The sequence below is a fragment of the Exophiala viscosa genome (assembly GCF_022695815.1).
Source record: "Exophiala viscosa unplaced genomic scaffold EDD37scaffold_1, whole genome shotgun sequence".
In the NCBI taxonomy this organism is placed as follows: Eukaryota; Fungi; Ascomycota; class Eurotiomycetes; order Chaetothyriales; family Herpotrichiellaceae; genus Exophiala; species Exophiala viscosa.
This window is the reverse complement of record NW_026944353.1, coordinates 2,045,014-2,057,357: the sequence shown is the minus strand read 5'-3', so window position 1 is coordinate 2,057,357 and position 12,344 is coordinate 2,045,014. Positions and strand designations below refer to the sequence as shown.

General features: G+C 51.5%; 6 protein-coding genes across 6 annotated transcripts; 1 reads left to right on the top strand and 5 right to left on the bottom strand.

The window, feature by feature from the left end:
* Positions 1-100: 100 nt before the first annotated feature.
* On the bottom strand, positions 101-1,564 carry EDD37DRAFT_39128 (uncharacterized protein). Its single transcript, XM_062812238.1, has 2 exons — positions 453-1,564; positions 101-404 (listed from the first exon to the last, which is right to left on the bottom strand). Exons 1-2 carry the CDS (start codon positions 1,287-1,289, stop codon positions 135-137), a joined length of 1,107 nt encoding a protein of 368 aa, XP_062675051.1. The 5' UTR covers positions 1,290-1,564; the 3' UTR covers positions 101-134.
* Positions 1,565-1,840: 276 nt separating this feature from the next.
* Positions 1,841-2,905, bottom strand: EDD37DRAFT_644927 (uncharacterized protein; the record flags this gene model as incomplete). The annotated part of the gene is made up of 2 exons (XM_062817569.1): positions 1,841-2,715; positions 2,770-2,905. 2 exons carry the CDS (start codon positions 2,903-2,905, stop codon positions 1,841-1,843), a joined length of 1,011 nt encoding a protein of 336 aa, XP_062675050.1.
* A 352-nt stretch (positions 2,906-3,257) lies between these two features.
* On the top strand, positions 3,258-4,749 carry EDD37DRAFT_39032 (uncharacterized protein). Its single transcript, XM_062812224.1, has 2 exons — positions 3,258-4,463; positions 4,527-4,749. Exon 1 carries the CDS (start codon positions 3,502-3,504, stop codon positions 4,459-4,461), a length of 960 nt encoding a protein of 319 aa, XP_062675049.1. The 5' UTR covers positions 3,258-3,501; the 3' UTR covers positions 4,462-4,463; positions 4,527-4,749.
* EDD37DRAFT_38979 (uncharacterized protein) lies at positions 4,622-6,577 on the bottom strand. Its single transcript, XM_062812215.1, has 2 exons — positions 6,012-6,577; positions 4,622-5,552 (listed from the first exon to the last, which is right to left on the bottom strand). The coding sequence occupies exons 1-2, from the start codon at positions 6,372-6,374 to the stop codon at positions 4,782-4,784; spliced, it is 1,134 nt and encodes a 377-aa protein (XP_062675048.1). The 5' UTR covers positions 6,375-6,577; the 3' UTR covers positions 4,622-4,781.
* A 531-nt stretch (positions 6,578-7,108) lies between these two features.
* On the bottom strand, positions 7,109-9,351 carry EDD37DRAFT_39059 (uncharacterized protein). The gene has a single exon (XM_062812226.1). The coding sequence runs from the start codon at positions 9,040-9,042 to the stop codon at positions 7,378-7,380; it is 1,665 nt and encodes a 554-aa protein (XP_062675047.1). The 5' UTR covers positions 9,043-9,351; the 3' UTR covers positions 7,109-7,377.
* Positions 9,352-10,409: 1,058 nt separating this feature from the next.
* EDD37DRAFT_38982 (MFS transporter) lies at positions 10,410-12,301 on the bottom strand. Its single transcript, XM_062812218.1, has 4 exons — positions 11,734-12,301; positions 11,585-11,683; positions 11,465-11,532; positions 10,410-11,408 (listed from the first exon to the last, which is right to left on the bottom strand). The coding sequence occupies exons 1-4, from the start codon at positions 12,191-12,193 to the stop codon at positions 10,566-10,568; spliced, it is 1,470 nt and encodes a 489-aa protein (XP_062675046.1). The 5' UTR covers positions 12,194-12,301; the 3' UTR covers positions 10,410-10,565.
* Between the last annotated feature and the right edge of the window lie 43 nt (positions 12,302-12,344).

The following is a 12,344-nucleotide window of genomic DNA, read 5'->3' as shown; positions in this document are numbered from 1 at the left end:
ACTTGCTAGACGTCTAAATGGAGTCCTTCACATATCGTCGTGCAGCTCCAGCCTAGGTAGACTGTGACTGACTACCACTGCTATCAGGAAGAACACAGCTTGCTCTTTGAGATGTCGCCAGATCTATCGTGTGTCTACAATTTACCTCTTCTCCTATCCTCTGCCATCTTCAAAACAGGCCGAAGGTTCTTCTCTTGCACGCGATCCCAAAGGCTACCCAAACCTGCAGAAATTCCGCGTGCATGTTCAACCCTGAAGTACTGCTCTGCGCTTCTGATTCTGTTCGGATGGATGTCGTCAAGCAGCTTGTAATCTCGACGGATGACTCCTTGGTTGCGGCCTGAATACGTCCACATGTTGAAGAAGCCAGTGAAATTCTGTCTAAAGGTCATAAAGGACGGATCCTGCTCGTTTGTCAGTGATAGATCCCATTCATGACAATTCAAGCGGACCTTGGGATCTGAATTGTACCCGCTTGGTAAGTTGGCAGCAGTCGCGGTATTCCCTTCTTTCCAGTATGTCTCCATGTCGGTGTCGATGTATCTCGCTGGGTGTCCAGTAACCTTCTCAAACGCCTTTGCAAGGTCGGCGTAGTGAATATGATCAATGGCTACTTCGAGGTCCATGCCGTTCGACCTCTCTGGGTGGTCGAAGAGCCATCTGGCATAATACTCGCAGTCGTCCAATGACACATGAACAACAGCACCATCCCCAACAGGGACACGCCAGGTAACGACCCCATCTTCGACTGTTGGTGTAAAGATGGTGTGTGCAGCTATCGACATTTCAATGTACGGCCCGGTAGTGAACACTGCGACGCCCATCCGATGACTGTTGACCTGATTTTGGGCGAGCACCCATTCTCCTATTCTTCCCTTGCCGTCGTAATGGCCGGTTCGGAATTTTGGATCATAGCCGCTCTTCTTATACACGTAGTCGAGGTTGCCATAAACGTAGAACTTGACGCCCTCTTCCAATGCAAGCTCGTAGCTTCTTATGGCCCAGTAAATCTCGGTCTTTTCGCCGCAGTTGAAACCATCGATGTTCACAAAAGCACCGTCGCAGCCGCGGAAGCCGTTTCGCAAGTCGTTTTCGCTGGCGAAAGAACCTTCGACCAATTCAACGTTTCCCAAGGCGACAAGTTCTTTGGCCCTGGCAGAGTTCACGTCACGGGTTAGAACTCGGCATTTGTATTTCTTGTCTTTGACCAGCCCGCGAATGACGGGTATGCCTTGGGCGCCAGTACCGCCAACCACAAAGACGTACGAAGTATGATGAATAGCGGACATTCTATCAGCGGCTACAGCAACAGTAGAGATTCGACGAGACAATTGCTAGCACTTACCGAGGGATTAGATGGGCAAAAGCGAAGTCTTAACGGTTGTCCGCATCCCCGGAATGATTAGTATTCCAGTTGTAGGCCCATAATCAACAACGCGATTGACTTTGTTCAGTAAACATGGCTGCTGGGAAGACGTCGAAACCAGCAACGTGCTTCGAATGCGACGATTACCAAGGCTTTCAGTACGTTGAGTGATGTCGAGGTTGGCGTACTGACCAATTTTGTAGGATGAAAAAGATTGGTAAGTTCTGCTAAGGGTCCAGACTTGAGGGGGTTTTTCGGCAGGAGTTTAGGGTCAGTAATCGCAACGCGTGCAACATGTATTCGGTCGTGTTGGTCGTCCTTGGGCCGAGGCATGGTATGTGTGATCACAATTGATTCAGGAGATGAGTTACTGGTGTTGACTCAAAGGCACCTGCCTACTAGTACTTCCTGCAGAAATGACAGTACTGTGGTATGTATGCCTGCCCCAGACTCCATGCAATGTAAAGCAATTTGTCACTCAATTTCCAGGACTCTCTCAAAATCAAGAGGTTCTTCACCTCGCTTGACCCGCCATTCATTGCTGCATTGTTGGAAATTCAAGGCTCCCCGAAGAATGAATGGATATTTCCTGGCAAACGCCTCCGTCACCTCCCAGCCACCCATGTCCCAGGGCTCACCCCAACAGATCAGTCCGTTCTTTTCCTGTGTAGAGCATCCTTCAAGGTTATCAAAGTTGCCATTTCCTACCAGGTCCAGACAAAACTCGTAATCGTCAATGTTGCTCTCACCATACCGCAGGATATTATCGCGCACCATAGGGTCAGGGAAAATGTCCCATTGAGGATGATGCGCGATGCTCTTTTGCAGCTCGGTCGGCTGTAGCCCAGGAGGTAGACGGCGCAGATTGGACGAGGCGCTCGATGAAAGAGGTAAGAATGGTGAAGGATATTCGTCCGTGTACATGAGATTCAGATCCAGGCCCAATACTTCCACATTGGCGAGCAGTCCGCGATATACGTTGTAGTATACCAAGGAGATGAGGTGGTCCGCTGGCAGAGTCAACTTCCACGCATTTTCCCGCTCAATCTGCAATCGCCCTGCCAGGTCTTTGATCTGCGCCAATCGATTCTCCAGCAGCACTTCGTACCAGCGCTGGCAGGTGTGCTTGCTTCGGATGGAGACGAAGGCCGACGGATCGACTTCGATGACTGATTCTGCTTCCGTCACACGCCATTTGGTACCGGGAAAGTTCAAGCTTTTCACCTGTAGAGGAGCTGCATCATGAAGATCGATCTGTCTGGCGAGGGGTCTGGACCTCGTGGCGCTAGCATCGCTAGATGTCGAGGGGACGTCGTTGCTGGTACCCTTTTGTGAAGCCTTGCGTCTTCCTATTCGTCGTGTCAGCCATCTGCATACGAATCTGATGAATCAGTTGTTCCTACTTGCGGCTCGCTGGTTTAATCGATTTTGCAACTTCCGCCGAATAACTGGGTTCGTGATACCAGACCACTCATCATCCACACTTTGTACATCTGCATGCAGTCTCAACTCTGCCCTGATTTCAGAAACGATTGGCATTTTCTTATGTCGTTGTGTTTCGACTCGCTGTTCTCATATGGCTCAAAGCATGGGGACCATTCCTCGCGAATTGACAAAGCCGAAGGTCTGGCTCTTCTTAATATGCGTCCTGCTGACAGGCTCCAACATTCCTTTCCGACACGAAGCTGGGGCAAGACGTTATGTAAGGTGTTACGAAAGAGAGTGGAAGAGAAAACAAATGGGTGGAAAGTTCCCGGTAAAAAGCCTCAGTCCACACAGGCATCCGAACTGGTAAAGCTTAATGCACGTCGCTGACAGTGGATCAATATTTAGTCGCTTCAACCAACCAGACCATCAGCCGCGACGGATTAACATCTTGCCGACAGCCTTCCTGGTCAATATCAAAACAGCCTCAATCCCACTGCCAGTCTGTCATCAACGTACATGGACATCGTCACATCTTTGGCCATTCCATCACAGCCACCGGCCAGAGTCCCTCAACGACACCACGTACTGGACTGCGCAGAGTACATAACGAGTCCACGGCAGCCTGCAACCATGGAAATCACCACGCTCTCAACGATCTTCACAGCTACCACTGAACGATCACCGCTGGTCAAATCTACGCATTTGATATGGCCCGGCTAAACTGGTCCCCATCTTCACTTCCTTCGCTCAAGAAACGCACCTACATTGTCACCGGCGGTAACACAGGCATTGGCTATTGGACCGTCCACCACCTAGCCCTCCACGGCGCAACAGTGTTCATGACCTGCCGGACCGAGGAGAAGGGCAAGGCAGCGTTGGCCGCCCTGCAGTCCTCAATCAAACAGTCCAACCCGTCCATCACGCCCGATATCCGCTCAGTAACAATGGACCTGATGTCCCTGCGCAGCGTCCGCGAAGCCACCACCAAGATCCTGTCAGAAATCACCCAACTCCACGGCATTGTCAACTCCGCCGGGATCATGGCCACCCCCTATGCCATGAGCGAAGATGACTACGAGTCGCAGCTCCAAACGAACTATCTATCCCATTGGCTGCTGACATACCTGCTACTCCCGCTGCTGGAATCAACGGCAGCCGCCAGCAACGAGCCCGGCACAGTGCGCATCGTCAACGTCAGTTCCATTGGCCACGCAGCCGCGCCAAAGGAAGGCATCAACTTCGCGGACACAGCGCTGACCGGATCCTTCACGTTCCGCCGCTACGGCCAGAGTAAACTTGCCAACATTCTGCACGCCAAAAGTCTGCATGCGAGATACAACCGCGCAACCACATCCTCCAGCAACAAAATATTGGCGCTGTCTCTCCACCCAGGCAACGTGGACACCCAGTTGAACACCCAGTCGTGGGGAGCGGCGCTCGTGCCGGTCCTCAGATGTCTCGGCGTGTACATCACACCCGAGGAAGGCAGTTTCAATTCTCTCTGGGCCGTGGCATCTCCTCAAGTCACCGTGGGGATATCAGGAGAGTATTTCGTGCCTGTCGGCGTGAAGAAGGAGCCTAGTAAATTGGCGAGAGACGCCCAGTTGGCGGACAAGTTGTGGAATTGGACGGAGCAGGAGTTGAGGAGTAAAGGACTTCTCCAGTGATGGTAAGCCTGTCTCTCGAAGAAGTGGAAGTCTTGAAATGTAATCGGTTGTTACCTACGTGTTAGACGTCAAGGCACCAGACGTCTCAAGTTCTGGGAACCGAAGTTGTATCCTCATGTTCCCCCATAACAAGAGGAGCGATATGCTCGGATTTGTTTGTAGATTCAAGCTTCTCTTCCCCTCAAAATGTGAGGACACTCGTTATATACTCCAACCAGATTTCCTCCAGGAATGGGGATTCAGCTTCCATTATTATATCATAATATGCGTCTCGTCGTATGAGCCCAGAAAAGAAGGTCGAACAAAAGAGCCGCATTGAATCAGCATCGGAAGTGCACACTCCCACTTCCTTCCTCGTAGATTTCGATTGTCCTCCCCTCTTTCATCCCTCTATAGCCGTATAGCTCGCGCGAGCTCTCTTTCTGCACCACCAACCCCCGGCCGCTGGCCCCCACACTACCCGAGCCGCCCAGCTTCACATGGACCATACCTTCCCATTCCGTAGGATAGATAATGTTCATACTACCGCTTGAGGTGACTTGGTGTGTCGCCTCAATGGCTCTTACCGCTTCGGTGGACGAAAACGGCGCTCTCACCTCGACGTTCTGGCTTCCGGACCATGTTGAGACGGAGATCTTCGAGGGCGGATCCAGCTCCGACACTCCAACGGTGTTGATTTTGACATTGACAGATCCAGCCTGACTCGAAAGCACAGTTGATCCTCCATTGCCGTGCAACAAATCGCCAGAGATACTGCCAGCGTGCGTTGAGATCTCGATGTTCAGTGTTCTGGTGCTCGCTGCCGGCGACAAAGTTGCCTTGCTCAAAAACCCACCACCAGTCACGAATCTAACGTTGATGCTGCCTGCGAGGGTAGAGAGGCGGAGCGTTGCTGGTTTCTCGCCTTCTTGAACATCTACTTTGATACTGATGCTGCCGCTAGTAGTGGAGAGGTCCAGAAGATCGTACAGCTCGTACGTCCCTGAAATTGAGCGAAACGTCTCATGCTCGCGATGCTCTCGCTTGGGAAAAGGTGGCCACGAAGGCGTCGCAGGTTCGGGTGAGAGGACGGGATATTGCGATCGGTCTTTCTGTTTGGTGCTGGTCAGCCATGCAAAGACAAAATAATCATGTCAAGTAAAGAAATGAGGGGTGTGTACATTCGATATTGACTTGTACAAGCCAGGAAGCATCAGCCACAAGCACAACACGAGAGAAAAGGTAAACCAGCATATTCGTTTGAAGCGTCGTCCTCGCTCTTTTCGCCGTTGGCTGCCATCACGTCGGCCACGACAGCCTCGACTGCGGCCTCTATGATGCCGTTTCCAGCATCCTCTTCCCCGTGGGCCTCTGCTACAAGGGGAACCCAAGTACGCATCGTCAGATTCCTCGTGGTCTCGTTCGTGGTCGCGCTGGTGGTTATGGGTCGGATTGTATTCATGTTGTACAGGTTCGGGCAATAACGCGGTGCCCTCATCATCATCATCATCCCGGTACGATTGTTGCATATGGGATGCGGGGAAGGGAGTGTCTGAGGCAGGGGCGCTTACTGTCACTGCTTGTGGCGGTATATATCTGGTGCCCAACGGAGACGAAGGTGTTGTAGGTGTATGCACTGCAGTAGAGTCGGAGGGGGTATATTGGGGTGGCGGATCCGACGGATCGAGTTCATGTGCTAGCTGTGGGTATGGTACGTCTCTCACTTCGTTGCCATCGACAGTCGATGCTGTAGGTGTAAGGTTTGTGGCAGGCGTATCACCCGCGAAGTTGTCGGCCCATGAGCCCATTGAACCCAGCCTTTGAGCCTCTGCAGCTGCCGATCTTGACTTGTCTGAAGTTCGGGGTGTCTGCCCTTCGGCATGCTCTGAGAAGGTGTCGTAGTCCCGAGAAGGGTATTGTTTGCGAAGAACCATGGTGATGTTAGATCCGTGGATAGAGGCTCGACCGAGATCGTTGGTAAATGAAGATACTCGAGGCGCAGGAGAACAATCAGTCCAGTTGAGATGGAGGATACGAGGTTTCACCACACGGAAAGGACGGTAGAAGCGCACAACATGCGGCGCAAATGTTTCTTACAGGAGATGAGTGGAGGTCTGCAACAGCATGTTCTGGTACAGGTCTGGGATACGAAAAGGTTCGCAGAAGACTGATCGCATTGGCATCGAGAACGTGATGGAAAGAGTTGCAGATGGCCCGCATCTGCAGGCAGCAACAATTCCAGCGATCTGCCCCTCCTCCAGCACAGTTGTGGGTGTCTGTCAGTGCGGGAAGGCTAAATAGCCATCTCCATAGGCTGGAGACACTCCTGGCAGCCAACCATTCAGGGAGCAATGATAGGCATAAGAGGCTCGTATCTTGCGGGAAATAATGGATGGCCATACGAGGGCCAACCTCCTACTGGTGGAAGATGAGCATAATAAGGCCGCCTGCATACTCCCTTAATACTCCCAACGTCATAAACCAATATCCCCACTGATAAGGCTTCATCCCCTAGCAACAATGGCATTCAAGCTTGAGAAGATGGATATGTGACGATGCGGTCTTTATCAAAAGTGCATTCAGCTTGTTTTGACGAAAGAAGAGCTAAGGTGACATTCCCCTGCTACTTCCTGGTTTTGTCAATGTCCATTAATTACTCAATACCTCAAGTTACTATGGTACATCAACGCCTTGGGAGCTCAACTCTCCCTGTGCCATCATAGTAAACTGGTCTCAGACAAATCCCAAGTACTTAGTAGCATCCAATCACTTCAAGATCCTCATTGAATGTACAAGACTTGAACTCCGTCGCTGATGCCTCGCTAACTGTCAACTTTGAATGGCTGAAAACTGAATATTTCGCTCAATACTGTGCAAAGCTTTTCGGTGGTATCACTTGCAAGACAATTAAAACATGTCCAGAACGCATTCGACTGATTATGCAAAACCAAGATTCTCGAGGATCGCTCTGGTTTCGTTTGGTGGCAGTCCCGCCACACCCAGTGCTCGGACCTGACTGCCTCTCCGCAGACGTTGCAGTCCAACGGCCACCTTCCAGCCCTCACTTTGAGAGAGTATGAAGACGTATTTCTTTCCTTCTTGATCTCGGAGGCTGGCTCTGAGGACGTGCATGCCGTTGAGTTCGCAGCTCTGTGTGGATGTTTGGTCAGTAAATTCGCTCGTGGTTGACGGTGTAGGAAAGGAAGAACGGAAACCTTGGGCCGTGGACGCTGAAGACTGCATGGATTTGCAGCTTGCCTCGCAGACTTTCAACAACTTGTTGACAACAACGTTGGAGTCGGTCTGTGAAGGTGAAGATTCTTGCCTCGAGGCGGCACCAACTCCAATGGAAAACTTTCGTTTGGGACCACTAAATCCAAGGGGTAGATTGGGACACCATACCTCTGCCAATTTCATCGTCCAAGCCTTGATATCCCACTCACGTTGCGGTACTCCTCGTACATCATCGTCAATGAACATGCCTTCGGTCGTAATCCGAAGGATGAGGCCATCCGTGACATTACCTTGTCCGGACACTAGTTGCGAGATTGGGGTTCGCATGAATGCATTGTTGAAGGAGAAGACCCCCTTGATGATGATCTTGTCCGGATCCTTGGTCGAGTAAGGCCCTCGTGCTGATGCTGGAATTGTCGGCTTTGCGGTACTTTCCGATGGAGCATACGACGACTCCGAGTACATTGAAGCCGCCGAGTTGGCTTTGTGTGTTCGTTTTGGTCGATCGTACGGTCGGAATGAATAGGCATCTTCTTCTTTTTCCGTGGTCGCCGTCGGCATGGGTGGGCGTTTGGGTGATGCTTCAGCAGTCTTCTGCGGTCTTTGTTTATCGGCAGCCGCAGCAGCGGCGGCAGCAGCTTCTTTTTCCTCGCGTTCCTTCTTCTCCTTGCGCTCCCGTTCAAGTCTTTCAAGCGCATCTTTTTCTCTCTGTTTCTGTCTTTCTTTTTCCAGCTCTTCTCTACGCTTTTTCAGCTCTTCCGCCCGTTTCCGCTCTTCTTCTTTCTTTCTCGTCTCTTCTCTGGCCTTTTCCCAGCTAGATTTTGCATTCGTCGTGTTGGCTTTAGTGTTAGCCTGTGGCTGTGGTCTCTGCCACGATGACTGAGGAGGGGGCGGCGAATGTGCATTCGGATGAGGTCCAGATTGACTGTGAGGATATGTTCCAGCACCGCCGAATCCCCCGTGAGCTCCACCTGTTTGTCCTCCGGTGCCCGAGCTGGAGCCAGCTCGACTGGAGGGTCCGGCCTGCGCCCATTCATTCTGTGTCTTACCGAACGCCCAAGCAACAACTGCAACACCGCAGATGAGCATGAAAACTCCTCCTCCTCCACCATTGACTGTGTCGTAAAGCCATCTCTTGACGACAGGTACAGCAGTCGTGTAGACGAAGAACGTGGCGGCCGTACAGAAGACTCCGGCCAGGAAGCTATTGCGTTGTGTTTGCAATGATGGCAGATAGAGGAAGCCCGAGCCTGCGGAGTTTGGAGGGACGACAAAAATGTCATACTTGCCGTCAGGGAGACCACCTGTCCTGCCGCCACCTTGTGGGTTGGAGCCATGAGGCGGCGGCGGGGGTGGAGGTGGCTCCATGAGAGCTGGACTCTCTGGAGAGTGATTTGTTTATCTCTCCAGACAAAATGGACTGTGCTGGTATGACGAACGTAGGGCCTTCTTTTTCATATTAGATTTCGACTGCGCAGTGGGCAGCACCAGGGACGTGTGTGATCGAGTCTGAGCTTTGTTCTAGAACAACAGGCACCGCCGCGTGGAGGAAAGGTCGATATTGTGGAGGTGAGAGGGTCGTGCGGTCGTGCTGACGTCGAGTGTCGCGGTAATGCGTTGACTGTTGGTGACAACGAATATCGATGAGCAGAGAAGAAGAGAGAGAGCGAAAAAGATGTGATCACTAACATGAGTTTGGTGACAATGGCAATAAGAGTTCAAGACAGGGAAGCAGGGTTGTTGCACTGGCGCTAGAAACGGGTGATCAGGCCGCTGGAATCGTCAGGGCCGCCTTTGCGGATCCCAAGAGATGGCCACCAGGGAGTGGAAGATCAATGGAGGACGGTGTGGGCAACAATGATGCTGATGGCGCTGGATATTCTGATTACAAAAGTAAGTTATGATTCATGGGCGCTCCCAGCCAACCCTTCCTCGATCTGAATCATGTCAGTTTTATAACTCGACGGCGTGTGCAACGGGCAAGAATTATATGCTATTCAAAGACCTCCTACGCGATGCGATCATGGCATAATAGCTGCAAAACAAATGACACTGATGTCCAATGGAGCAGGTGGTCAGCAGAAGAATGATGCCCTCCACAGCGGCGATTTCTGTAGGCGAACAAATCACATTTACTACGTCTGAGTTCAGGACGATGATAGGTACGAATTCGTCAATTTCGACGCGCTTCTCAATAGTGGGAGATCCTTCCTGCAGGAAGAAGGCGCAGCAGAGGAGGACGGTCATGCATGAGAAAGGTCCACGTCGACTGGTCAAGCAGCGGTGAACAAATTGTGATGACTTGACTTCGTTGTGAAGGTTCGAGTAAGAAGCCAGAAAAACACGAAAAGAGCTGCAATGGTGATGAAAACAACGCGAAACACGAAGCCGACCGTTAGGCGTTGCTTCGGAAACGAGAGGCGCTAAAAAGCAGCCGGCGTGATTCGGGTCGAGGTTCCAACACCCGGATGTGCAGGCGGTGGCTCCCGGTGCATGGCCGCCCACAAATCCTCCTCTTTCTTTTCCCAAGGTCCCATCGTGGCGGCTCCAAAGGTTCGTGCCGATGCACCATGAGATCATTTCTATTGTTCGAGAATCTGCAGTAAGCCACCGCTTCCTCACGAACCATCTCAGATCCGGCTACACCTCGAGTCGGTCTATAGCCGTGCAAGCGACAAGCTGGTACATTTCATCACCACTGTTCAGGCAGCCTGCCATAGAATCCACAATAAGGTTCGTTGCGCTGACGAGCGGCCGAAGTGGCGTGGTTGCACAAACACCTACAGCCATGCTGGTGATCCAATAAAAATAATACATATCCATGTCCATGTCCCCTTTTATCTGCTTCCTAAGCAGCCCAAGGCCAGAGTGGCCATCGACCACCCGCATCCTCAAAACGTGAGCTGGAATCTCTCGCGGATGCCTTCTCCGTAATAGTAGAACAATATCGGACTTGGTCCGATGAGAACAGCCACGAATGCAAACACTGAGATCCCCCAACCATAGCCAAGAGAATCAAAGAGTTTAGGAGCGAACAAAGGCACCAGCCCACCCAAGAGACTCCTGAAAACAGATCCTCCGGCAATCGCCGATGCAGCATACTTCGAGAATGCGTCAATGTAATAGTTTTGGACCGCGTTGAAAGAGACCACTTGCCCAACACCGTAAAAGAATGTTGGAATAAGGGTGATCGCCCAGTGAACGCGATACTCCACAAGCCACGCGAAAGCAAAAAGACTGGTAGGGATCAGGACACTGCCAATATTGGCAAGCGGTAGCCGAAACTCTGGTTTCGCTTTTCCATCGTTCTTCTTGGTCAACTGATTGAAGACAGTGTCAATACGAGGCACCAAAAGCCGGACCGATACCAGAAAACCAAGTCCGGGTGCCAGGTACAAAAGTCCAATCTTTTCCGAGTTGAAGTTATACGGCTTCTCGGAATATATGTTCTGCATGTTGGTGTAAATGCTGTAAGTGGTGCCGAATATGAGGGCTTGGTAGAGGCTCATGACCAAGACAATCGGCTGGACGAAGATAACAAATGGTCTCTTCAGACTGGCGCGAAGTTTTGTCCAAAGAGGCCGCTCGTCTTCATCCTCGAAATGGATTTTCACGGCTCGACTGGCGTCTTCTTGAAGGGCAGTCTTACGTCGAGCAAGAAGGACGGGCGCATATGTCTCTGAGAGGAAAAAATATCCGATGGCAGTGTTGAGTGCACAGACGATGGTAAGAACCTGCGCAGTAGTCAGATGTGTGGGATTTATCCTTACTGATCCTCAATTTCACTCACCCAGTAGATCCACCTCCAACCAAGACGGGTGACGATGACTCCTCCGAAGAGAGGGCCCAGCGTAGGTCCTGAAGGGAATCGTGAGCGATACGTCTCCAAGATAATCACTCTCCCACATACCCAGTAATGGACCGAGTAAGTACCACCCGAAGATGCCCGCTCGCTCAGACGGTTCGTACATATCCGAAAGTGTTCCAGCTCCATTCGCCAGGCCGACACCTAGCTGAGGTCAGTATCCCTTTGTCACTACGTGGGTGCATCAAACGTACTGCCAAAGAAGCCAGATATCGTTCGCACAGCAACGAGAGTGGCAATATTCGGACTCAGTCCAGAAGCCAGCTGGAGCAAGGTAAAGACTGAATAGCACGAGATGTATAGCATTCGTCGTCCGAAAGTCTCGGACAACGGTGCAAGTACAAGAGGTCCAAATCCCATCATGATGACAAATCCTGTCGTTGTAGCAATGACACTTTGCTCATTGGTGTTCAGATCCTCGGCGATCTGGGAGATACCAGGGGTAAACATGGAACTGGCCAGAGGCGTGAGAATAGCCATCAAGGCAATGATTGCCACATTGACGAGTTTCTTTCTGCGAGTCCATGCTTTGGGATTTTCTTCGTCGTCGTCTTCGAATTGAATCTTACGACTTTCGTTGCTGTAGAGGCTTGAGACATCTGCATCTCCGTTTGGATGAAGGAGAGGTCTCTCTTCATCGTTCTGACGAGCCATCGCAAGACTGATCGGATGCTTCGAAAAGGATGCAGGATGTTTGAATCTTTCAGCAGAAGTCGGCCCTATTTCTGGTTGGACGTGGTGACGATTAGACGTGGCAGCAACCTCACGTGTGCCCCCGCGTCGAACTTCGGATTGGGGAGCCTGC